The 27081-nt window shown below is 36.0% G+C and overlaps 1 protein-coding gene and 1 long non-coding RNA gene across 2 annotated transcripts; one reads left to right on the top strand and one right to left on the bottom strand.

Annotated features, from left to right (window-relative positions):
* Nucleotides 1-3576: 3576 nt before the first annotated feature.
* On the bottom strand, nucleotides 3577-5231 carry LOC140960477 (uncharacterized). Its single transcript, XR_012172177.1, has 2 exons — nucleotides 4408-5231; nucleotides 3577-3823 (listed from the first exon to the last, which is right to left on the bottom strand). It is a non-coding gene; the product is annotated as an uncharacterized lncRNA (long non-coding RNA).
* Nucleotides 5232-9542: 4311 nt separating this feature from the next.
* Nucleotides 9543-11681, top strand: LOC140958532 (profilin-1-like). Its single transcript, XM_073416016.1, has 3 exons — nucleotides 9543-9798; nucleotides 10532-10669; nucleotides 11253-11681. Exons 1-3 carry the CDS (start codon nucleotides 9676-9678, stop codon nucleotides 11385-11387), a joined length of 396 nt encoding a protein of 131 aa, XP_073272117.1. The 5' UTR covers nucleotides 9543-9675; the 3' UTR covers nucleotides 11388-11681.
* Nucleotides 11682-27081: the final 15400 nt, after the last annotated feature.

Raw genomic sequence — 27081 nt, 5'->3', positions numbered from 1 at the left:
ATAAGTATGTTCGACGTGCAAAAAAAAAATATTTTATGTTTTTGAGGTATGCTAATTGTCTTGTGACCAAATATGAACGGGTTTGGAAGCCGGAGAACGTGTCTGGGGACCTCTCCACCCCGGTAAAATATGATCTGGTTTTGACCAAGATTGGAAAGCGGTAAAGTATTACCAAAGACTAGTCCACCCGGTAAAGTATGAACGGAGATCTTATGTATGTGGTAGTAGACATCCCTGCCAGCCCAGTACTGTGGTTTAGTCTGATCAGGCGCACTATGTTATAGGTCACTTGCTTTGAAACATATCTCTACGCAAAATGATGATGATGATATGCATGTTTGAGTATGTATGATGCAGCACATTTATGAAAATATTTATGAAATGATGGCACGTCTATGCTTATGTAAGTATGTTTATGTAATTATGTTCAGTGTTTAAGTATGTATGGGTTACTTTAAAATGCATGTGGTTTTATTAAACGTTACTCGCTATACCAAGTTTATGCGAGATGGATCGGACTAGGCGCAGGACTAACGCGAGGACCGCTTAGTTTAAAGAATTTTTATGAATGTTATTTCATTTACTCTGATTTTTAAGGAAATTATTTCATGTTGTTTTAAACAAGTACTTGTTGCTAGCTCGTTTACATTCCAAATATTTTGTCAAACATTTTATTTGTATTACATTTTGAAAGATGATTACTCATGTAAGAAAAATTTTCTTTTTCCGCAAATTTTAATTAAGTTTAAAAGCACGGTACGCTAAACATAAGATCCCCAGTCATGCTTTACCGGGTGGATTGGTCCCTGGTCATGCTTTACCGCTTTTCGATCCCGATCAAAACTCGGTCATGTTTTACCGAGGTGGAGAGGTCCCCGGACACGTTCTCCAGCTTCCAAGCCTGTAACATAATTGGTCACAAGACAATTCGCATTCCTCAAAAACATAAAACATTTTCTTTTATTTTTTATATTTTGCATGTCGGACATACTTACATAGTGTTGAGGGCTTCATTGGATCTCGCTTGAGCTACTGCTGCACATACTAACACATTACTCATGCAACTTAAATTGCATAACTTAATTGTACCAATCGTACTCACTACCAAAGTAATTAAATAACTTATGATTTTCTAGACCACTCGGGACTTGACCATGTTTAATAATCATACTAAACCATGACATCGAACCCCGAAACAATCCTGATATGGAGTATGAACATTTCCCAAGTAATGGAAGACACGGACCAATACTACCTAACTAGTAGCTCGAAAATCCCTAGAATAGCGCCTAGGCGCTATGCAATGTTGCGCTGCGGCGCTGGCAATACTACCTAACTAATAGCTCGAAAATCCCTAAACTAGCGCCTAGGCGCTGTGCAATGTTGCGCTGCGGCGCTGGTAAGCGCCTAGGCATTGTGCCAGCGCCGCGGCGCTACAAGCATCGAAGAGCTAGAGCTGCAGCGCCACTGGGGCAGCGCCGCGACGCCCGACCTGCAAAACATTTTCCCAAAAACGACCTTTGATCCAAACACTAAGCCACATCCAACCATGGACTAACCTCCCTCACTACCCATAGGACCCTACTGGACCTACTCACTCACGGCCACAACCCCAAAAGTCCACAAACAATGACACGCAACCACAACGCGTCACAATCCCATAAACCCGAAATTCTGCATAATTCGCTTCCCTACGACTTCTATTGTAACCAAACCCTTACCGACCCAAAATGAAACTTGAAATAACGTCTGATCACAACACACGACATGCCTAAATGCAGCAGTGACCAACCGGGGGTTCCCAATGAAGCCTGCAACCAATAAACCTCAAGAAAACATGAAGAACACATTTTGATAGCATCACAATTTGAGCAGTCACACGATAATGATCATAACTCACTCGTCTCTTGTCCGAAAATTACAAATTTCATGTCAATTCAAAGATATCAAAAAGTAATACTTTTTATATGGTGAACATTTTTCCAAAAAATCGATCAAAAATTCACAGGATTCGAATTGACAGCATATTTGGTTTTTGAGATATAAAAGTTGTTCCAAAATCGTTCCAAGCATCATTGCTCAAACTTTGCATAATATATACGGATTTTTATACAAAATATGCATTAAAATATTTACTATTACAAGATAGATGAGGAAAAATGAAAGATTATACATGACTTGATGATTTATACTCACAAAACGACGAATATCGAAGCAAGGAGATGCGGGAGCAGATCCTGGATGACTTGTGGCACGTTTCTTTCTACTAATCAAACATGAGCTGCTGAAAAATGTAGGGGAAAGGGGTTGGCTGCTGGAGGACCTAAGAACCCTAGTTTTCCTTTCAAAAAGAAAATCACAAATTGTGTGTGTGTGTGTGTGTCGATGAGTGTGTGTGTTATAACGTGTGAGAGTGTGTTTGTGTGTGTGCGTGAGTTTAAAGGCTTTTTTAAAAACTTTTAATTAACTTAATTAAATGGCTAAACTACTAATTAAGAAAAATAATTAAGCCTACAAAATTTATAAAATAATAAACCATAAGTTAAATAACTAACTCCTAATTTTTTGAAAATATAAAATAAAATGCTTGAAATATTTTAATTTCATCTAATAAATTACATTAAATTAGGCTTTAAAATGCTTAAAATTTCATAAAACATTTAAAATACCAATTTTCTTGACTTTAAATAAAATACCACATTATTCATATATCTCCTAAATCGTCACGATCTCTTTTCTCGATCCCGCATCGAATATTCGCCTGAAACATAAATCTCGAGAAAATGTTTTAATGTGCATCAAATAAACATGTAATAATTTTAAATAATGTAAATCATAAATCATGCATCGTTTAAAATTAAATAAATAATTTATCAATTTAATAAATACATGTGTTTACGTGTGCTGATTTTTGGGCTTTACAATTCCTCCCCCACCTAAATAAATTTCATCCTCGAAATTAAATCTTACCAAAAAACTCCGGGTTGCGACTTCTCATATCTGTTTCGGCCTCCCAAGTGGCCTCCTCCACTGATTGATTTAGCCACTGGACTTAGACCAACTTAGTCACTTTGTTCCGAAGTCTCCGCTTCTGTTTGTCTAGAATTCGGATAGGCTTTTCTTCATATGACAGATCTGGAGCAAGTTGCAACGGCTCAAAGATGAAAACATGCGAAGGATTTGCCATATACTTCCTCAGCATAGAAACGTGGAACACATTGTGTACTACGACCATATTAGGCGGTAGAGCAACACAATAAACAAGTGTCCAAACTCTGTCAAGAATTTCGAATGGTCGAATGAATCTCGCACTCAGCTTGCCTCTCTTCCCAAACCTCATAACACCCTTCACGGGTGCAATCTTCACTAATACGTGATCTCCTACGACAATTCGAGATCCCTTCTTCTGTGAGGGCATGTTATCCTAATCACGATTTATTAACATGCAATCATGATTAATCAGTAAATAGCGAAAAAATGAGTTAAAATTTTGCGTGTGGGCCTATAAAAATTTCGGCATGACCTTCCCATAAATAGGACATACTAAAAAATCAAATACTCAAAATAAACAACATATGTCCTCAATAAACACAACAACATAAACATGTGTCAGCCAGACACAATCATGACATATACAAACCAAAATATCATAGAGCCGACAAGGCTCGATAATACCATAATACAATCCTCCAAATATATACCTTAGTATCTGGGATACAGCGACATCGCGCAGTACCTAAATACAACTGTACCCACTCTCAAAGAGCTCTTGTACTTCCTGAAGCTTCCTCTCGAGCACCTGAGGTCGAACCACCTGTACCACCTGTCAGGTCCACACACAAAAGACACGACAGTCCCTTCTCGGGGGTCAGAAACCCCAGTACGAGACATCAAGAAACCACGATATCTGACATAGAAATGCAATGATGTCATGCATGAATGCAATGCATGAATAGGTCCAAGATATCAGGATATCAGGAGTCAAACAATCGATATCAACAATCATATATATATGCTCGAGCTGGTCCACGACTCAGCGGACCGTGCCTAGGATATTGCCCAGCCTCGAAGCCAGCAACTACCTAAGTCGGACCGAATCAAGGTAGCCAAACATCTCCAGGACACCATATCACATCATACGATATAACAGATCTCAATCGAAATATAACTGGATCTCAATAACAGATAGGCTCAATATGATATGTTCAGTGGTATTGATGTGTCTAACTAAAATAAAATATGTGTGAACAAAAAAAATATTTTATTTTATTTTGCACACCAATTACCAACTGATAATATACTAGTCAGCATATAATATCACATAAATCAACAAATGGCAAATAAATCATACACATGATCATCAGATGCCTGTGTCACACATCGTGAAAATAACTGATCTATACGTACCTCAACTAACTTACCAGTAACTGAAATCCTCAAGAAAGTCCTGGAAATGCCAACTCAGACAAATCATATGAATATTAATTTAAATGGTCTTATTATCATATAAAAATTCTACAACCATTTAAATTCACTAAAAATCCAATTTCAACTCTTTAGGCATTTTAAATTCCTAAAATTCTACTATTCGACTAAATTGCCTAAAATCAATCATTTTTATTTTATCGTCGCAAAATATTCTTTTTAGCTTTAAATGATGTTAAACTAATTTCCAAGCAATTGTGATAAATTTTAGGTTCACGAGATTACACTTCCAACTCGCACAATTCTTGAACTTACAACAATAACCCAATAATTAATTAATAATGATACAAGTTTTGAGTCAAAATTAAATTCAATTTACATAGACAACAATTCGCACCGATACAGCATGTACTGCCAATCACATTGGCTAAAATCGAGCCTAAACCGAAACTAACCGGAAACAGGCGGCAAACTCGCCGGAGAAGATGACCGAAATCTCGTAGAAAAACAGGGGATCTCGAAAATTTGCAAAACTGGTACAAAAAAAAAAAAGCTTACGACATAAGGAATAGAACACCTTAATCAATTTTTACTTTTGAGCGGCGGGAGACGGCGATTTTAGCGGTGAAAGAGGCGGCGTTTTTTGACGGGTTTTCAGAAGTCACGATTTTACCTAGCAAGAGTGGTATCAATGGATAGCTCTCATAATGGGCATTCCAAATATATATTTGCTTCAATTTTTTGATGACCGGTGCAGTTACAATCGACGGTCAAAGTGGCGGAGGTGGGTTGAAAATGTTGTACAGAAAGTTANTTATATGATATTAATATTACACTTTTGTTTTTTGTTTTTTTGTTTTGTTTTAATTTCAACACACACTTTTATTTTTATTAATTTTTATTTCAACAATTCAAATATCAATTTAGTCCCTCCATAATTTGCCAAATTTCACTTTATTCCATCGATAATAATAAAAAAGATTGTACACACACGCATCGCGTGTGCATAGTAACTAGTATATATGAATATTATCTGTGTATTTATCTTTCTTCTTTTGGGGTTCGAAATTTGACCCGGTCTATTTTATTTCAACTCTTGTGTGCTATAAAATTTAGATATGCATTTTAATATCGCCTATAAACCGATATTTTCTAATACATATTTTAAACGCATGATTTAATTATTTAACTTAATTATTTTAAATTCGTCAATTTAAAATAATTAATCTTATTTATCGCCAAATAACATATAATTAAATCGGATCATTACATTTCTCCCCCACTAACAAAAGATTTCGTCCTCGAAATAGAAAGACACAACACATCTTATATACTACCTAGTCACACATCTACCACTGATAGTACATAAGAAAGTCAGAGTACATGGAATAATTTGTGACAATTTCAAATAAGTGAGGCCATTCTTGTCGCATTTTAGCCTCCAGTTCCCATGTAGCCTCTTCAGTCTCCTGTCTACTCCATTGTACCATAACCAGCTGAATAGTCTTATTTCGAAGTTGCTTATCCTTTCAATTAAAAATATGTATAGGATACTCTACATAGCTAAGAGAACTGTCCAAATCTACATCCTCGGGTCGCAGAACATGAGATGGATCCGGCTCATACTTCCGCAACATTGATACATGAAACACATCATGGGTAGCAGACAAACTCTGCGGTAAGTCCAATCTATAAGCCACTAAGCCGATCCTCTCCACAATAGTATACGGTCCAAAATAACGTGGAGCTAACTTCTTTTTTCGCCCAAATCTCATTGTGCTATGAAATGGCAACATTTTCAAGAAAACTTGATCGCCAATCTGAAATTCTAAAGGCTTACGTCTTTTATTTGCGTAGCTAGCTTGACGATCCTGAGATGCTTTCATTCTTTTTCCAATCAAATTTATCTTTTCATTCATCTCTTCAACAAACTCAGGTTGTACCAATGGTTTTTCTCCAACCTCATTCCAACATACGGGTGATCGACACCTTCTACTATACAAAGCTTCGAATGGTGACATCCCAATAGTTGTACAAAACTATTATTGTAGGAGAATTCAACAATTGGTAAAGATTCTTGCCAGTTTCCACCAAAATCCATGACCACTGATCGTAACATACCTTCCAAAGTTTGTATAGTCCTCTATGTCTGACCATCTGTTTGGGGATGATAAGCTGTACTCATTGCCAACTTAGTACCCAAATCATTCTAAAGACTACTTCAAAACTTGGAAGAAAATATAGGATATCGGTCAGATACAATAGATACTTGAACTCCATGCAATCAAATAACATTATCCACATATATTCGTGCCATTTTATTATAAGCATAAGTACGATCGTATGGAATAAAGTATGCTGATTTGGACAATCTATTGACTATCACCCAGATAGCATCACAACCTCTGTTTGATTCGGGCAAGTGAGTCACGAAGTCCATTGCAATATGTTCCCAGTTCCATTGTGGTATTTCTAAACTCTGTAACATACCTCCAGGTTTCATTCTCTCGGCTTTTTATGTGTAACTACGCTTTTTATGTGTAAAGTTTTTCCAGAAAACCAATAAAAAATTTTCAGAATTTGAAATGACAGCTGATTCGGTTTTTGAGATATAAAAGTTTTTTCAAAATCGTTCCAAGCATCAATGCTCAAACTTTGCATAACATATACATATTTTTACACACAATTTGCATCAAAATATTTACTATGACAAGATCGATATGGAAAAATGAAAGATTATACATGCCTTGATGATTTATACTCACAAAACGACCAATATCGAAGCTAGGAGATGCGGGAACTGATCCTGGACGACTTGTGGCACGTTTCTTGCTACTAATCAAACGTGAGACTGTTGAAAAATCGTAGGGGAAAGGGGTTGGCTGCTGGAGGACCCAAGAACCCTAGTTTTTCCTTTCAAAAAGAAAATCACAAACTCTGTGTGTGTGTGCGTTGATGAGAGTGTGTTTGTTATAACGTGTGAGTGTGTGTTTGTGTGTGCGTGAGTTTCAAAGCTTTTTTTTAAAAAAACTTTTAATTAACTTAATTAAATGGATAAACTACTAATTAGGCAAAATAATTAAGCCCACAAAATTTATAAAATAATAAACCATAAGTTAAAGAATTAACTACTAATTTTAAAAAATTAATAATAAAATGCTTAAAATATTTTAATTTCAACTAATAAATTAAATTAGGCTTTAAAATACTTAAAATTTCATAAATCATTTAAAATACCAATTTTCTTGACTTGAAATAAAATATCACATTATTCATAAATCGCCTAAATTGTCACCGGTCTCTTTTCCCGACCCTGCATCAAATATTCGTCTGAAACATAAAACTCAAGAAAACGTTTTAACGTGTATCAAATAAACAAGTAATAATTTAAAATAATACAAATTATAAATCATGCATCGTTAAAATCAATTTAAAATTAAATATATAATTTAACAATTTAATAAATGCATGGGTTTACGTTTACTGATTTTTGGTCTCTACATATAGCCCATACATTGTCTCGGGTCAAAGGAATAGTGGCATACAACCATAACCACAAACTATTTCACTAGATAAGTGAGAAACACTTAGACAGTTTAGAGAGGATTGTCCAGTATATCATCATATGATCATTCATCTGTATGAATAGACATCTTAATGCCCCTCATCAATGAAACTTGACGTTTACATTACAGACGTTAGTCTCAAGCTCAAACGATCGTTATCCTTATTTTAGGCGGCTGATTCGACTATGAACCTGTTTAGAATATACGATACACTTCCTAATGAGTTTCATATTCTTATGTTGAGAGACATACCTCATAATACTTATTGTATAATCAAGAACTTTATCTATGCAGCTTGCATGTGTATACATATAAAGTTTAATTTCATAATTAGATAAAACCATAAAATATTATTAAAATAAAAATCATTTTATATTAGAATCAATAAAAGCTCAAGCTACAAGTTGGTTCGCTGGATACCTACTCTATCATTAGGCTAATGTTCTCTCTCAGAAAACTAGATATTGGATCCACACATTTTGCGAAAGCTCCTTATTAGTCTGATAATTACAAATATATTGTGTGAATATTATCATATGTCAACATCACAAAAAATCCTATAAGATTGTTTTACGGGTCAATTTTATGAGACAGGTCTCCGACCCAACACGACTCATAAAAAATATTATTTTTTATGTCAAAAATATTATGTTTCACTGTAAACATAGATAGAATCGACTCATCTCATAAATATAGATCATATTCTCGATACCGTATAATGGGATACTCATTCTTGTAACACAGAATTTGCTTTTTTTTTTATCACGAAAATTAAGTAACCTTAAAATTTTGTAACATATATTATAACCCAAAAATAATGTCCTTCAAATCTTTTCCCTCCAAATATATTATGAGAAATTGCGATGAATGTTCATCATTATAAAAATTATATTAGGATCAATGCTTATTATTATATCAAAAGTTATAATCTTATTCATAATAACTTTATTTTCTTATATTTGTGACAGCGTAGAGTACACCTAATTAAGCAGTAATGGGCCGGACTGTTAGGCTCATGAATTTGGAGAATTGCGTGTCTATTTGTAGGTGTTATCTCATATAGGGGTGTTCAAATTTCGGTTAAAACCGAAAAAAACAGCCGAACCGTAAAATTCGGTTTTTTTGGTTCGGTTTTTTCGGTTATTTGACCGGTTAAGTCAGTGGGTTGACACATATCCTCAACATAAACAAGATTATTCATTAAGATATGAAGTCACTCTTTTATGGTCTACGTAGCCAATCAGATCAAACAACGTAACGTTAGTGGGTTGACACAGAGGAACTTTTCATAAAGACATTCATCTAATTACTATTATGACTTATGCACGCTTAACTTAAGACTAATCCATAATTTTAAAATTTAAATAGAACGATACTTAATTTTTTAAAAAAATTAAATTAATTAGGTTGAATTCGAACATAGCATGAAAATAGGTAATTTAATTTCACCCCAACAAAAAAAAAGATAATAGTAAATGAAAATAACCATTCCACGCCTGCACCATTGTCTCATTCTCCGCTCATTAAATCACGTCAAAATCTACGGCCATTAATCGTCGCCTTTTCTCCTTCACGACTTTCCCATATTTCTTTCGTATATTTATTTCCTCCCCACGCCAACACAACCCAACCAAGCGATCACAAATCCAAGATAGACTAACGTTAGATCAATCGAAGAACAACGATGTCGTGGCAGACTTACGTGGACGAGCACTTGATGTGCGATGTGGACGGCGTTCACCTCACCGCCGCCGCCATCATCGGCCAAGACGGGAGCGTCTGGGCCCAGAGCTCCACCTTCCCTCAGGTCACCTACATTGGATTATTTCGTTTGATCCTGTTTGGATCGTATTTGTTTTGGTTGGAATCATGCTAAAGTTCATTGCTTTGTAATATGAAAATCTATCACATTCATCAATCAACTGGAAAACATTTTCTAACTTAATAAGTATAACTTTTTTTAAAAATATATATAATCATTCTGACCCATAGCGGAATAGTAAAGCACCATCAACTAGACATTTCATGTCACCCTTATTTATGATTTAATCGATCCGGGCGGCCCTAAATGTGGATCCAATGGTGTATTACGAGCCACGCCCGATTTTACATGATTCCACATTAAAAATCGTATTTGATTGAATTGTATGCGTTGGATCGACACAATGTTAGGATCGAGGTAACCCTTATTTATCATTATGGTTCGCTTTCATCAAGTATTTTATCCTACATTTATTTTATTACTTGACGTGATTTTATTGATTTTGTCATTTTTCTATCAACGAATGGTTATGTATTTTAACAGAAACTTTTCCACCTGGCGAAAATGAGGTAGAATGATTGCTTGGTCTTTTGCAATGCTAACTGTTGTGGTTTGCAAAGTCCGTGTATTGAATTTTAAATTTTCCTGGTCAAAAGGTGGCTTAAGCCGTTTGTTTGGATGGACAATCTCTCAGTCACGATGATGCATTTTGATTACGTGCTGCTTTTGCAAGTTTTGACACCTTGTTGATGAGATGTACGTGTTTGTTTACTTGCAGTTCAAACCCGAGGAGATGTCTAACATTGCAAAGGATTTTGGGGAGCCTGGATTTCTTGCTCCCACTGGACTATACCTTGGAGGCCACAAGTATATGGTGATTCAAGGGGAGCCTGGCGCTGTTATTCGTGGAAAGAAGGTATCTTTTCTTATATTTAAATCTCGGTTTCCTGATAAAATTTAGGTAAACATTCATTTTCAAGCTGTTATAAATACAGATTACGTACATAATCTTCATTTGCTGATGCATCATCATATTTGACACTTGTGGTTCATTAATCATTTTCCACGGTACCCTTCTTTGCAAACCCCATGAAGCTGTTTAGAAATACCCATACAGGACTCAGCTGCAAGGTGTCTTTTCACTTGCATATATGTGTCTCTATGCTCTGTAAATTGAAACAAAATCCTTAAAAAAAATAGTTGGTGATTGTGTGACGAAACTCTAGGCGGTTTGTGCAACTTTCAGCACATTAAATGGGCTTTAAAGTATTTTTCTCATTATACTTGGTGTTTACAAAAACTTTAGAGGATGATTGTTTGAACAATGTCTCAAGGATGATCCTGAAGAACTAGGGACAACTGATCATCATCGAATATTACATAATAATCATTCTCTGTTTCCGATTTCCTGGAAGGAGATCAAGAACATTGATATGGCACAATCCATTCTTCATTAAATTCGTGTCCTTCTATATTTTCTCCCATCCTGACCATTACAGGGGGCTGGCGGTATAACCATAAAGAAAACTGGGCAAGCTCTCATTTTCGGCCTCTATGAGGAACCGATGACGCCTGGACAGTGCAACATGGTTGTTGAGAAAATGGGAGACTACCTTATCGACCAGGGCCTGTAGATCTGTCTTTCCTAAAATGTGCTAGAGGCATAAATATCATTACAAGTTATTGTGTTTCTGGCATTTCATCTTCAACGCAAATAATGGCGAAGATTGAGTGTTGTTTTGTAGGAATATAATTATTTTCACCTTTGGGCTTGAATTCTTTTATAGGCGTGTGTTTATTTGTTCTGATACTGGTGTTTGCATTAACCGAAGCATTGAAGGCTGAGGTTCTTATTGCCACTGTATCAATTTCCCGCATAATAAATGGGAGATAATTTAAGTATAATAAAGTGTCTAATAAGTCTTCTGCATGCGCTTGATTGCAAGAGAGGGTACCAATTTTTGTTGTAATGGGTATTCCATCTTTTTTCTAATGCTAGTGATTTGTAAAATCATATGCCACCCCCGTTTCTATTCCACGATGAATACATCCTTGTTATACTATATTTTCTTAGTTTAATGAAATGAGGGAAAAAAAAACTCGGTTTGAGAAACTTGTAATTTACTCTCTCGGTTTTTGAATAGAAAATAAGAATCAATGTTTGGGTTCTACACTTGGAAAGTCTGGTCCTTCTTCCGCAAGACTTATATCGGGTTTGTACGAGTTTTTGGTATGTTAAAGAAAGGAAGTTATGGGGTGGGTGTTGAGGAAAATTCATATAAATCCAGGATTATTATGTTAAATTATAAATGGTTTATTCAACCGAAAATTTAATGTATGCACATCTGAAGTCATAATCTTTACGTCTTGAGAACAAGTAATTGATATTCCAAATTTTTTCATTTTGAGAGAATCTTTTAGTTTTCTTTCATATCTATTATGGAGCTAAAGAATGAGAAACATGATAACACAGGTCCCGAGATCATGACCAATATATAGATAATGTCTCATTATTTTCTGATATTTCTGTTATAGCACATATTAAAACCATATATTATATTTTTGTCTCTACACATTAAATGCTCACAACTTATCAGATATATTAAAAATCATTATGCGAAACGTTAACCGAGAACTTAAGTTTTGGTTTTCACCGTAACACACAATCCATATCACATAATAATTCATATATAAACTCAAATAATTGAAATTGACCCAACATTGGATATTTATATTTAAGGGTCAAATTCATGCTACCTTTGAGGAAATATCCTCTCCATAAATCTTCTAATAATGTATGTTACTTTTGTCATGAAAGATTAGTACTATTAAACATGGTTAGTTCGGCCCGCTAAAAACCTGCCTATAGGGATTGGGCCATAGGCCGGCCCGACTCTTGGTTGGTCGAGAATTTCTCAACTTTACCCAACTCAAAGTAGGTTGTAGGTTAGGCGGGTTAGCCCGCGAGCAACCCATAAATAATTGACTTAGCACTTATACATGTTAATCAATATAATTAAAGGATATGTTTCTTATTTTATAGGCTTATAATCCCTTTTATTTCACTATAATTTCGATGTGAGACAATACAAATTACCTTTCCAGCACACTTCTACATGTTAGTCAAAATATTTATTATAAAAAATGTACACTTTCAATACAAAATATATAAATATTATTTTTTTTAAAATAAATCACAACTTGCGTGAAACATCCACTACTCTTTTTTCTTTAAAATATAATAGAATTCTTTTTCCTCCAACGCTTTCGGCCGAAAATAAACACACATAGATAATTTTTTAAAAAATAATTTTAAACCATTTAAAATAACCAATCAACCTATTATTTGAAAATCCAAAAGAACACATTTAACATATAAAATCGTAAATCGTAAACCATACCTAAAACTAGCTTTTTTCTTTCAAAATAAAGCATAAATTCTTTAAATACTCTCAAAACCACTCAAAGCATCATAGGTCATAAAATCTTTAAATTATCTTAATATCATAAACTTAATTTTTGAGAAAAACTAGTGACGGTCCTCGGATTGTGTGTACCTTCAGTCCAGTTAGTTCAACCACCAAGTCCTCCATCAATATAAACATCATGCTCACATGTATCGATCACACCTAATGAGTCTATTAACTCAGAAAATTTTAATCATGACAGTAAGTAATACATATACATTCACATTCAGCAGTGAAAATACTTTTAAGAAAATAGCTTTTCATAAACATGCATAAACTTAAACATTTTTTCTTTCATCATATAATTTTTTCTTTTTATCATATACGTGTACATTTCCTTTTTTAATGAATTCAGATCCTCAATTGTGAATTTTGTATTAGCTGTAGGTCGATAGATGCATATACGTATAACCACGGTATCGGGCGAGCGGGGACATCAGCGACACTCTCTGTAACGACCATGGGCTCCCTCGGGGGCCTTGTCCCATCTTGGGTTCCCACTGTGGTCTTTTTCCTTACGGGCTTTCTCATGCGTCATTACTCATATAACTTCTCCAGCCCAAGCACTGGAGCTTTTACCTTCTCATGATTAGAACCCAAGACTTCCTGAACTTATATAGGTCTTGGCAGCAATCCTGGATATAAAATTATGATTTTGATGATAATATGTATTTTTATGATTTATTGTAAAGCTGTAAAATTTTTACTATTTAAAATGTTATTTTTGAAAAGCTATGTTATTTTATGAATTTTTTTTTTTAAAAAAATATTTTGAGAGATGTGCATTGGCTGTGACAAAAGATATGATATAATGATATATGATTTTGTGGATATGACTTGAGGGCCAAGGCCCTAGAGGGAACCCATATTCGGACAAAGGCCCCAGAAGGACCTCGTTTATTGGCCAAGGCCCCAGAGGGACCCCGTTTATGGGAAAAGGCCCTAGAGGGACCCCGACGATCATATTTTCATGGTGGACCCTAGTGCCCGCCCCCATGGACCATGTGGAGCTAAGACTGCAGTCGACCAAATGATAAAAACTAGTCACTTTCACGGATCAAAGTTCACTCAAAATGATATATGATTGAAAGCTTATGATAAAAATGATTTTAAGATATACGATTTACGATGAGGATTAAAGCTATTTTTAAAATGATTTATTTATGCTCAAAGGTATTTTAAACGATTTTTAAAGGATTTATTTATGCTTAAAGTTATTTTAAATGATTTTACGATTTATGATTTAATTATACTAAAATGGTTTTAAATGGTTTATTTATTTTCAAATGCTATTTTAAATAAAAATATTGTTTTAATGTATGTGATTGTCTATATATTAATTACTATCCATGTTTAGAACGTGCTGAGTCTTTAAACTCACTAGGTTTGTATGATGCAAGATTTAATGATTGATGGGAGGCGCGGACACTTGAGTGGATTGAGTGCAGCAGTACACACCCGAGGACCTTTATGTTTCCGCACTAGCTTGTTAGATAAATGATTTAAAGATTATGTTAATGATTTTATTAGAGATATTTTTATGCTTTATTTTTATTGTTAGTTGATTTTTTTAAAGATCAATTTAGGAATTTTTGGTTAGGTCATGATTTAAGATTTATTTTATGCACTTGAGATTTAAATTGTTAAATTATTATGATCGTTAGAAATAGTAAATTATTTTATTAAGTATTTTAGAATTTATGATTTATGATTAGAAAAAAATCGAGGTCGTTTCACTCTCACCCGTCAACTGAGCCTTGACCTTGCATATCATCGTATCATCGTATTAATCACAATTAATTCACCTCCTTCAGCTTTTCATATTTCCATCATTTTTAAAAATTCATGCACATATAGATCATTTTTCTTTTAAACCAAGCATGCAACATGTCTTTTAGAATTAACGTTTTACCATAAAATCTCATAAAAATTTTAAATAAACATTTTAACATATATTACAGCATTCAGGGCACTGCCAAGACGTCTAAAATTTTTAAGGCGTTAAATTATCGTTTTGCCCTTGAAACAATAACTTTCTCAATTTATCCTAAGACCTTAAAATGACGATCCAAATCATTCCAAACTTAACATAACACCTTAAAATACACCTATAATATTTTCTGAGATGTAAACTTAAGCTTCTCGACTAATTTCTAAATTCGTATTTAAACTTAGACGTACATGTCGGTTTTGACTCGTATCGACTCAAAACGTAACAAAACTTTTATCATAGCTTAATAACACAAAACTATACCATATACAGTCCAAATCAAGCCAATTAAGACCCTCGCTCAAGCCTATATCAACTACTGAATTTTTTGTGCATGTTCGAAAACCCTAGTTAACCAACCTTGAGTTTCTTCAAGCCTAAGCCCTACCGATCATGTCCAGCCCCTAACCATCGACCCTAGGACATAAACCGAACACATAGCAAGCTACTGGACAGAACCTAACGCCCAAACGTGCCCAGCCCTTCACCCTTGCCCTAGGAAGCCATGCGCGACTCCCATAGGCGCGACTCATGCCTAGCCTTCGAACCAGCCCTCATGCGATCAACCTAGGACCTTGGCTAGCCTATCTTAAGACCATTGAACTTGTCCCTTCAACAGCTAAGAGCCATTCCCCTCTAAGAAGCCTTGGCCTAAAACCCCAGCCCTCATGAATCCCAATTTTCGTTTCACCTTTTCCTCTCTTGTCCAGCCCTTACCTATGCATCTAAGGACCCTTAAACATGTGGGAAAAAATCTCTTCAACTGCCCCTACCATGGCAACCTCTTTGTGCATCAATAGCAAGAGTTTTTTTTAAAAAAAAACTCTAGTTTTATGTATATTTAGCAATAAAAACGAGAATACAAGTAGTGCAACATATATTTTCATGCAAGGATAATTAAATATACATAATATGGTGTAAAATATGTTTGAAAGAAGATTAAGGCGTGTCTTTGCGTATTTCATGCATGAAAAACAACTTGCGATGCGAGGAACGTTGGCGGAGAAACGGGGAAGAATCTTGCTAAATTTTTCTTCAAAATTTCGTGACTTCTCTCGTGGGGCCCTTAAATCCTAATCGTTATTACAATGTAATTTGATTAGGTTTAATTAATTATAGCGGAAAACGAGTTTAAATTTTCTTCACAATGAGCCCAAAACATGTCAACTGTAATTATAATACTAAAAATAGTATATAATCGATTCTCATCTCAACATGTCACAATATAAAACAAGCCCACACGTAATCCATATCAAAGACATACAACAAACTCATATCCTCGGGACATGCCCCGATATATAGATATATAAACATATATATTGGGAAATACCACTAAACCTCAACTCAAACTGTGACTCTCTCCAGAAGTACCCTCTCCGGTCTCCTGATATCCTGGAGTTCCTGTCATTGTCCACATACAAAGACAACAACAGCCCCGTCTGGGGTGAGCAAAGCTCAGTCTGAAACAACAACAATATATACCACAGATATCTAAACAATGATATATGATATGCAATGCATGTATGTCGTGGAGGTATCAGGTCAAATGCCCATCCACTGAGCATATCTCAGAATCAATCGAATCGCTATCAAATCAATGCTCAAGCTGGCACACCGGCCTCAATCAGGGATAATCGTAAGATAGCGTCGACAAAGCGTCATCAAATCCCAAATCTCAATCAAATCATCGGGGCCACTAATGTCTATGCTTTAAGGGTCATGTAATACCAAACATAGCATTGTGTTTACAAACCCCAGAATCAAATCAAATCATATCAGGGTATCCAAGGATCATAGCTCAACGTGTATGTCATGTATGCCACATCAACTCAACAAATAAGGCATATAGACATATATTTTCAATCAACTCAGTCAAATCATTCAAACATATATCATATGATACAGATACCTGTCGTATGTTACTCGGTCGCAACATACCTCAATTCTTCGTTCCAGTCGATGTAGCTTGAAGATATCAGTATAATAATCTATCTACATCAATAACATACTCACTTCAATCAATAACATCATTCAATATCAACAATATAAGTTTCAAATATATTTTGAAACTTCAAAAATTCATATCAAATCAAAATTATAGCATAATTCAATTCTGACTTCGAATACGAGTTTCTTGCCGGTTATTCTATCGCATATATTGAAATGAACTACAAATACATGCTATTCCAGCACTTTAATAATTAGAGCTTCTGAAACCAAAAGAATCTTACCTCAAAAGGAAGCTCTCGACGCGAGGATTCCGAATATATAATTTGTTCCAAGTTTGGACAACGTTTTGGTGTGATTTCGTACAAAAGAAATCAATTTCCTCTCATTTCTCTCGAAACCTCCAAGAGATATGCTGCAAAATTCATGCTGATCTTCCTTAAAACGTGTGCAGCAGAGGTGTGGGCGCATATGCGCGACGAAACTTGCGCATATGCGTGCCATATTCTGCCCGTGTGCGCAGTTCTGCGCGGGTGTGCGTCTTTCTCTGCCCAAAACGCTATTTTAGGTTCCGAATTAGCAAAAGTGATAAACATGAAAGTTGTAGCTCTATGTCTTGGCTTTCATTTGCCACCAACCCCACTCAATTTGGATATTGTATGCGAGAGTTATGCTCATTCTCTCAAAATGTATCATTACAGGAACTGCAACGCACATGATACACTTCGGGATGATTTTGCCCATATTTACAAATGGATTTGGACAAAACTCAAAACATGAAAGTTTTAGTACTATGTATTAACTTTCCAATGAAATTGGCCTCATTCCATTTGGACTAATACTCAGTTAATTATGCTAAAAACAGTAACATGTGTCACTTTTGTATCGCGGTTCAGCATACTTTTCAAATACAAATCAATTTCTAATACAATCTTTCATTATCACCACATATACTCTCATTTCCATTGTCATGATATACATCATATACGTAATCACATGATAATTTCATGAATTATCGATAATCAACATAAGATTTACGATAATATGATACACGGTCCTTACATTTCTCCCCCACTTAAAAGATTTCGTCATCGAAATCTCAAGTTTCCATATATACAAAACATTGGTAAACATATAATACGTCACCAGTTATAGTACATATCAAAACTAAAATCAGTAAATGGATCATTATACATTGAATACAATGGAACATGTGGAATAGAATCAAACAAGTGCTGATATGATTCTCGCATCTTGCTTTCCAATTCCCACGTCGACTCCTCCACACCATGTCGTGTCCATTGCACTCGAACTAAAGGGATCGATTTGTTACGCAATCTTTTCTCCTTTCGATCCATAATACAAATAGGTTGCACAACATCAGAAAGAGAAGGATCAATTTCAACCTCATCAGGTTGAAGCACATGTGATGAATCTGGTTCATACTTTCTCAACATAGAAACATGAAACACATCATGAATGGCAGATAAAGCTGGTGGCAATGGCAACCGATAAGCAAGATCCCCAACTCGATCAAGGATCTCGTATGTACCAACATATCGAGGAGATAATTTTCCTCGCATGCCAAATCGAACAGTGCCTCTGAAGAGAGATATTTTTAAAAACACTTTGTCACCTTTCTGGAATTCCAAGGGTCGTCTTCGTTTATTCGCATAACTCGTTTGACGATTCTGAGCAGCTTTCATCTGCTGTCGAATCAACTGAACCTTATCATTCATTTCCTGTATCATTTTAGGTCCAGTCAATTGCTTTTCACCAATTTCATCCCAGAATAACGGTGATCTACATCGTCTCCCGTATAAGGCTTCAAACGGTGTCATACCAATGCTCGTTTGGAAACTATTATTATAAGAAAATTCCCATAATGGTAAAGCATCTTGCCATCCCATTCTGAAATCCATCACAATCGCACGTAACATATCTTCTAATGTTTGAATTGTACGCTCAGTCTGGCCATCAGTTTGAGTATGATAAGCAGTACTCATAGCCAAACGCGTACCCATCACTTCTTGAAAACTACCCCAGAATTTAGAAGCGAACCTGGGATCACTATCTGATACAATTGAGACTGGCACACCATGCAGTCTCACAATATTCTCAATGTATAAACGGGCCATTCTCTTATAAGGATAAGTCCGCTCATACGGAATAAAATGTGCACATTTCGAAAGCCGATCAATAACAACACAAATAGCATCACAACCCTTGGGCGAACGAGGTAAATGAGTCACAAAATCCATAGCAATATGTTCCCAATTCCATTTCGGGATTTCAAGACTATGGAGTTACCCTCCAGGTTTCATTCTCTCGACTTTTACTTCCTGGCAGATAAGACATTTCGAGATAAATTCAGCAATGTCCTTCTTCATACGTCTCAACCAGAATTGGGGTCTCAATGTCAAATACATCTTTCGACCTCCAGGGTGAATACTGTATTTGCTACAATTTGCTTCTCGAAGAACGACAGATTTCAAATCAGAATCATTAGGGACTACCAGCCGACCATTAAGTCGTAAAGAACCATCAGAAGAAATCTGAAATCCATACTGATGTCCTGCAGATACAAGTTCTTTTGACTTTTGGATCTGAGCATCGCTTCGTTGGGCCTTTCGTATTTTCGATATCAAGTTCGTCTCAATTTGCAATGCTGAGACAGTGACAGAATTCCAATTTGAGTGAAAAGTGCAACCAGAAGTACATATATCCTCATGTACCTTGGCGACACTGACAGAAGCTAAAACAGAATCATGAACTTTCCGACTAAGGGCATCCGCAGTAACATTCACCGATCCAGGGTGATATTGAATCTCACAATCAAAGTCCTTCAAGAGATCCATCCATCTGCGTTGCCTCATATTCAAATCAGATTGAGAAAAGAGATACTTCAGACTCTTATGATCCGAATAAATAACAAACTTTTCTCCATACAAGTAATGGCGCCAAATCTTCAAAGCAAACACAATGGTGGCCAATTCAAGATCATGAACACGATAACGTGTTTCATGAGATTTCAATTGACGAGACGCATAAGCAATCACCTTGCCATGTTGCATCAGAACACAGCCCAAACCTTTACCAGACGCATATGTACACACTACAAATCCTCCGGTACCTGAGAGAATAGTAAGTACATGTGCTGTGGTCAATCTCGTCTTCAATTCTAGAAAACTAATGTCACATTCATCTGACCAAATGAATCTCTGATTCTTCTGTGTCAGTTGAGTAATAGGTTTAGCTATTTTCGAAAATCCTTCAATAAAACGACGATAATAACCAGCTAAACCCATGAAGCTACGGATCTCAGGAACATTCGTAGGTCTCGGCCAATTCAATACAGCTTCAACCTTAGCAGGATCAACAGATATGCCATGTCTCGAAATGACGTGGCCGAAAAATACCACTTTGTCCATCCAGAATTCGCATTTGGAAAATTTAGCATGCTCTTTTTTCGATGGCAAAATTCATCTACAGACAATTTCCCACATGTTTGTTGTTTTGAGCTGAGTCAAATTCGGTGATTAAAGTTGTGGAAAAAAGCATTGAAAGAAGGGGCATGGAATTGAAGTTGGAGGAGACAAAGACTACTATTACAACTACATTGCATTAATAGAATTTTTGACCTTTTCTCTCATTTGGCCTATAAATAGAGGCCTTGTGCTAGCTCGAGAATCATTTTATCTCATTGTAAAATATAGTGTGAGTGAGTATAAAAGTTCTAAGTTCCAATATATGTTTCATTTTCCAAATTATGAGTGATGTTTTTAGTGTTGATCAAAAGTAAGTTCATGGAAAGCTAAATCTATTATGTCAAGGTGAAGAGGATGAATTCTTGGTGAAGTAAGATTGTTTATATTTTGTATATTCTTTCTTTATTTCTTTTCATTTTGCTAATTTCTTTTTATTGTAGGTATAAAAATGAATTATTTGTTGTTATCAATTTACATCAAATGCTTGATACCATCTGCCCTTTTTATTGCTTTAAAATTACTAGAATTTTTTTTTTCGACCACTCACTTAAACTCCATGAAAATATTTTAATAACATATTTTACCCTTTAAAATAAAACATCAATCAACTAGTATTTTAAAAATCAAGTGAAATAGTCACAAAATGAAATCGTCTCATGTTTTACCAACCTAAAAAGCAATAAGTTTGAAAAGTGTAGCCCATACTAGACCTCTCAAAAATCTTTCAAAAACATAAGTAAATAGTTTTAAAATCTTTAACGTAAATCATAAATCATAAATGCGGAAAAATAAAAGCGCTGGTCCTCGGGTTGTGTGCGCCTTCAGTCCAGTCAAATCATCCGTCAAGAACTCCCTCAACCTCACCTGCATCCATCACACCTAATGAATCTAAAGACTCAACAAACCATAATCTTTTTAGCAAATAATATATATAAAACCAGATGCAACAGTGAAAATACTTTTACATAAAATAGCTTTTCATGACATACAAATATAAACTTTAACTTTTTCCTTTTCCTCAACATGACATGACATAAAACATTTAACATGATCATGAACATTTTTCTTTTTCCATTTCCTTTTTATTTGTTGAATTCATATCGTTAATTGTGACTTTTCTGACATGACATGACATGAAAATCGATGGATCCATCTACATGAAACCGCAGTACTGGGCGGCGGGGGACACCAGCAACACTCTCACCGGTCAACTGGGCCCTTGGCCTATCATGATCGAATAGAAATACGATCGTTAGGGTTCTCTCGGGAGCCTTTTCCCATAAATGAGTTCCCTCTGGGGCCTTTTCCCCTCACGATATTTTCATTCTTACCGTTACCACAAAACCGTTACCACATATTCGAAATGATTAAAATACGATCGTCGGCCTCCCACTCGGACTNCTTTTTATATTATTTTAACCTTTATGGACCACGACTCGACCCCCGTGAGCCGTTTTCCAATTTTCTTAGTTAGAAAACCCTAATTTGACACCTAAACTTCGACCCCGAGCCAACTTTCGATTTTCACGAGTTACCCCCAAACCATGTTTAACCAAAACTTGACCAACATCCTAATTTAACCTACTGGACCCTTAAACCACTAAGGAACCAACCCAAACAACCAAAACGATCCCCCTTCCCCTAACCTATAAGCTGGCCGAGAGTTTCATTTTGTGTGGACTCTAGCTTTGTGCACTTATGAACCTAGCCGTCCACCCAATACCCAAACAAACCCCCAGTGCACCTACCTAGACCCTAATGAGTCGACCTAACCCAGTCCAGGCCCCCTGGACCGCGCCCTCAAGCCTGCAACAAGCCCCGACCCTGCACGCGATTTCCCTTGATTCTCGGGTGGGAGTCCTAGCTTGCTAGGACTCTTTCCCAGCCCTTGAGCGCGAGTCCTAGCTTGGCTAGGACTCTCTCCCTGACTCACCCACTACCTTGGCTAGCCCCTGGAACCTACCAACCAAGTCCTAGCCCCTGCCACAATAAAACCGAACCCCTTTTTCTCCATGACAGCAAGTTTCTGTACCAGCTATATTCTATTACGTGTGTGGTGTTTAGGTGGTGTATTAGGAGTCTAAAATTCATGTAAAACAATACCATAACACTTCCTAGACATGGCATCCCCTTTATGCAAACAATATTCAAGTTTTTTGAATCAAAAACCATGTTTTTTCATCACCCATGCATGAAAAACGAAAATTAAGCAAGTGCTCCATATTTATTCATGCAAAACGATTTTTAAATATTTACTATGATGTGATGGACGAGAAAAGGAAGAATTATGANGGTGGTGTATTAGGAGTCTAAAATTCATGTAAAACAATACCATAACAAATAATATTCAAGTTTTTTGAATCAAAAACCATGTTTTTTCATCACCCATGCATGAAAAACGAAAATTAAACAAGTGCTCCATATTTATTCATGCAAAAAGATTTTTAAATATTTACTATGATGTGAAGGACGAGAAAAGGAAGAAATATGGCGTGCCTTTGCATTATTTACGCTGGAAAAACCGTTGACGACGAAGAACGGGACGAAACCTTGGCTTGTTTCCCCTTGGAACCTTCGAATTTCCTCTTAGCCTTGTGATGTGTGTGTGCCGTGGGGTGCTAGGGTTGTGGGGAGAGTTTTCTTTTCTGAATTTTTGTGGCCGAGAGTTGTGTGTTGCATGGGGTAGGTTTTAGGTGTTTTATGTATTAAATACACTAATTAAATTGCTAACTAGGTCTTAGGCCTATTAAGCCTTTAAATTAAGCCCATTAGTTTTAATTAAGATTTAATAAAATATTAATAAAGTTTTGGTAAAATAAATTTGTGAATTTATTAGCCGGATTGATTAAAAGCTCTTATTTTTCTTGAAAAACCAACACTTTTAAAATTTACGTCCCGGCGTATAAAATCACCTCAAAACCCCATATTTTCAAAAATACTAAAATGTAACACTCATATTTTAAATAATTAAAAACAATTATTTAATAAAAACATTTTACGTTTATCAGCCTTCGGTCCCCGTTCCTCGATCGTCACTTGAATAATTCTTAAAAATTACATTTTTATGCATGATGATAATAAAATCATAATTAGCATATAAGCATGCATGACACATAATTTTAGACCTTACATCGAGTACCTACGTTTAAGTTATGGAGTGTTAAGTATGTAAACTCATATTAGTATGTTGCAGCAGCGGTCTCAAGCGAGATCCAACGAATCCCTCAACGCCAAGTAAGTATGTTCGACGTGCAAAGAAAATACTTTTAAGTTTTGAGGTATGCTAAATGTCTTGTGACCAAATTATGTATGGGATTGGAAACCGGTAAAGCATGACCAAGGACCAATCCACCCCACTAAATCATGAACGGGTTTAGATCAGGATTGAAAAGCGTTAAAGCATGAACGGGGACCAATCCACCTGTTAAAGCATGAACGGGGATCTCATGTATGTTGCAGTGGATCTTCCCTGTCGGCCCAGTACTGTGGTTTAGTCTGATCAAGCGATTTTTGTTATGGGTCACTTGCTTTGAAACATGACTCTACGCAAAATGATGAAGTTATGTATGTACAACTACGCAAGCATGTTTACGAAAAGTTTTCACGTTATGGCACGTCTATGTTATGTATGTATGTTCAAGTTTAATTGCGAGTTCATGTTTCACATATGTACGCTCTATTTTGAAATTGCATGTGGTTTTATTACGTACTACTCGATACTTTCAGTTTATACGTGTCGAGTCTTTAGACTCACTAGACTTGATCGTTGCAGGTGAGGATGACTTTGAGGAGACGAGGGGTGGGGACCAAGGAGCAAGCTTGGACTGAGCAGGAGGCTAGACCCGAGGACCGCCCATGTTTTATGTTTTTAAGCATGAAAATTTTAATACTCTGATTTCAAGTTTGGTTAACTATATTCAAACAGGTATTTTTCTTTAATAAAAATTTTGTTGTGATCTTTATGTTGCAAATATTTTGGATGAATAGTTTAATGATTCCGTAAATTGAATGTTTGTTTCTTGTTTAAAGAAATTTTTTATTTTTCCGCAAATTTCAAGTAGTTTAAAAGTACGGTACGTTACATCACCTCCCAAACAAGATGAGATATGCCGCCGCATCAAGGAAAAGAGCAGTTGTTGAAGACATCACGCCTGTAAGTTTTACGGGGTAACACTCCAGGATTGTACGTGATGGAGGATGGGAGTATGACCTCATTATCCGAGAGTCTTCCATGATTCTCTGCAACCAAAAATGGGGGAAGGTTTGTCGTTGGGCTTTCCGTTTCTTATTTAAGTTACCGACAATACCTTGACAGATGAACAAGCACCTTCCAATGGCTTTTACCCCACCCCTGACTTGCCTTCAAGATCCTCATTTGCAAATCACTACTTAAAACGACATATGGTGACTTAGTTCTATTTTATTATAACCTCTAATTTTGACTTTTCTCACAATTCTTAGTATTAGAAATGGAGGTCCAAACTTATCATATCTTACTTTCCTTATATTATACCCAAGATGTTCATCAACATAATATATATCAATATTAAAATCCCAAAAACATTGTTTGTATGGGTCGGGCAAATGTTTTAAGTGCGGAGCAAGTGATCACATGTTGAAGGAGTGCCCACAGTGGAAGCAGCTAACCGATGGCAGGGTGTTCGCCATGCATGCACAGGAGGCGAACCCAGACACGATGCTGTTGACTGGTAAATTATTTAATTCTGTACGGTATTAATTTTAGCCTTTCATGTTCGTTTTTGATTTGGGATTTCTAGGAAGCTTGTTGGCATTTTGATGTCTTTTGTTGCATAAGGTTAATAATAGAACTTTGGGGATATAAGTTGTGTTGTGCTAACGTCTCTTAGGGAATATTTTCATTAAGATATTAGCTACGAAGGCCTTGATAGATTCCGGGGCCACTTATTCATTCATCTCAGAGACGTTCGCTAGTCATTTAGATATCAAGTCTATCGGCCTTGACGTGAAGTACTCGGTGACAGTCCTATCAGGGGAAGATTGTCAGCTACTAGCGTGGTCAAGGATATTGATCTTGAACTGTAAGGCCACCTAGTGTATGCACACTTGATTGTGTTGCCGATGCCGGAATTCGATATTATTTTGGGAATGGACTGGCTGACAAAGAACAGAGTTCTCATTGATTTCCAGAAAAGATCGGTGTTAGTAAGACCTTTGGGTAAGCAGTTTCTCTTTGAGCTAGATAGATGGAGAAGTTTCTCTCGCATGATCTCATTCATGCAGGCACGAAGACTTATTCACAAGGGTTGTCAGGCTTTCCTGGCCAGCATTGTTTCAGCGCCTGACGCACCCACTCCGTCGATATCTGATGTGCCAGTAGTCAAAGACTTTCCTGACGTCTTTTCAGAGGACGTCACAGGCCTTCCCCCAGAGAGAGGGGTGGAGTTTTCTATCGATCTTATGTCAGGAACTGTGCCAATCTCGAAGACACCGTACCATTTAGCTCCAGTTGAGATGTTAGAGCTCAAACAACAAATTCACGAGCTTCTTGACAAGGAATTTATCCGCCCTAGTTTCTCACCTTGGGGCGCACCAGTGCTTTTTGTGAAGAAGAAAGACGGGAGCATGAGACTGTGCATCGATTATCGAGAGTTGAACAAGGTAACGATCAATAACAAATACTCACTTGCAAGGATCGAGGATTTGTTCGATCAGTTGCAGAGAGCTTCAGTGTTCTCTAAAATAGATCTACGATCGGGGTATTACTAGCTGAAGGTGAAGGATGCAGATGTTCGTAAGACAGCCTTCAGAACCAGGTATGAGCATTACGAGTTCTTAGTGATGCCACTCGGATTGACGAATGCTCCAGCGATTTTTATGGACCTCGTGAACCGAGTATTTCAACCCTATCTTGACCAATTCGTCATAGTGTTAATCACTTTGATTGTTGCACTCCCAAGAGCAGGTTGTCCACAAGTAGTATAATTCGGTGAGTCCGATATCGTATCCACAGGGAAGCTAAGGTAATTACAAGTCCACTACAATGTCTTTTTGTTTTGTTTTTGTTTTTGTTTCTTTTTAATTTTAATTGTTTGAATCTTTAATGGGTAAATTTTAATTGTTCAAATTTTAATTTAAGTAGTTGAGATTAAAGGATCCACTCTTGGTATTTTAATAAAGTTAACATTAACGAACAATATTGAAATCCACTTAATAAAATGGTTCCAATATATTAAATAATCATATTTATATTATGTTATAAATTATTATCTTATAAGTATATAATATATACCAAAACTTATAAATGTGGTCAAGTATTTATTGTGCTATATATANAACATTTAAATGGTTCCAAGAATTTAGTGTAACATATAGCAACAATAAATCAAAACTCCCACTTATAAGTAGGGTATAAAAATGCTTAAAGAAATAAATATAACATAAACAATAAATAATG

Source organism: Primulina huaijiensis, chromosome 15, assembly GCF_012295235.1.
Source record: "Primulina huaijiensis isolate GDHJ02 chromosome 15, ASM1229523v2, whole genome shotgun sequence".
NCBI lineage: Eukaryota > Viridiplantae > Streptophyta > Magnoliopsida > Lamiales > Gesneriaceae > Primulina > Primulina huaijiensis.
The sequence above is the reverse complement of the archived record's forward strand: the minus strand, read 5'-3'. Positions and strand labels throughout refer to the sequence as shown.

What these genes read in the sequence shown, in the direction of transcription:
- LOC140958532 (XM_073416016.1), top strand. Translation starts at nt 9,676, where the DNA reads ATGTCGTGGCAGACTTACGTGGACGAGCACTTGATGTGCGATGTGGAC. An exon ending in AGAGCTCCACCTTCCCTCAG is followed by an intron (nt 9,799 to 10,531) that starts GTCACCTACATT and finishes GTTTACTTGCAG; the next exon opens with TTCAAACCCGAGGAGATGTC. An exon ending in CTGTTATTCGTGGAAAGAAG is followed by an intron (nt 10,670 to 11,252) that starts GTATCTTTTCTT and finishes TGACCATTACAG; the next exon opens with GGGGCTGGCGGTATAACCAT.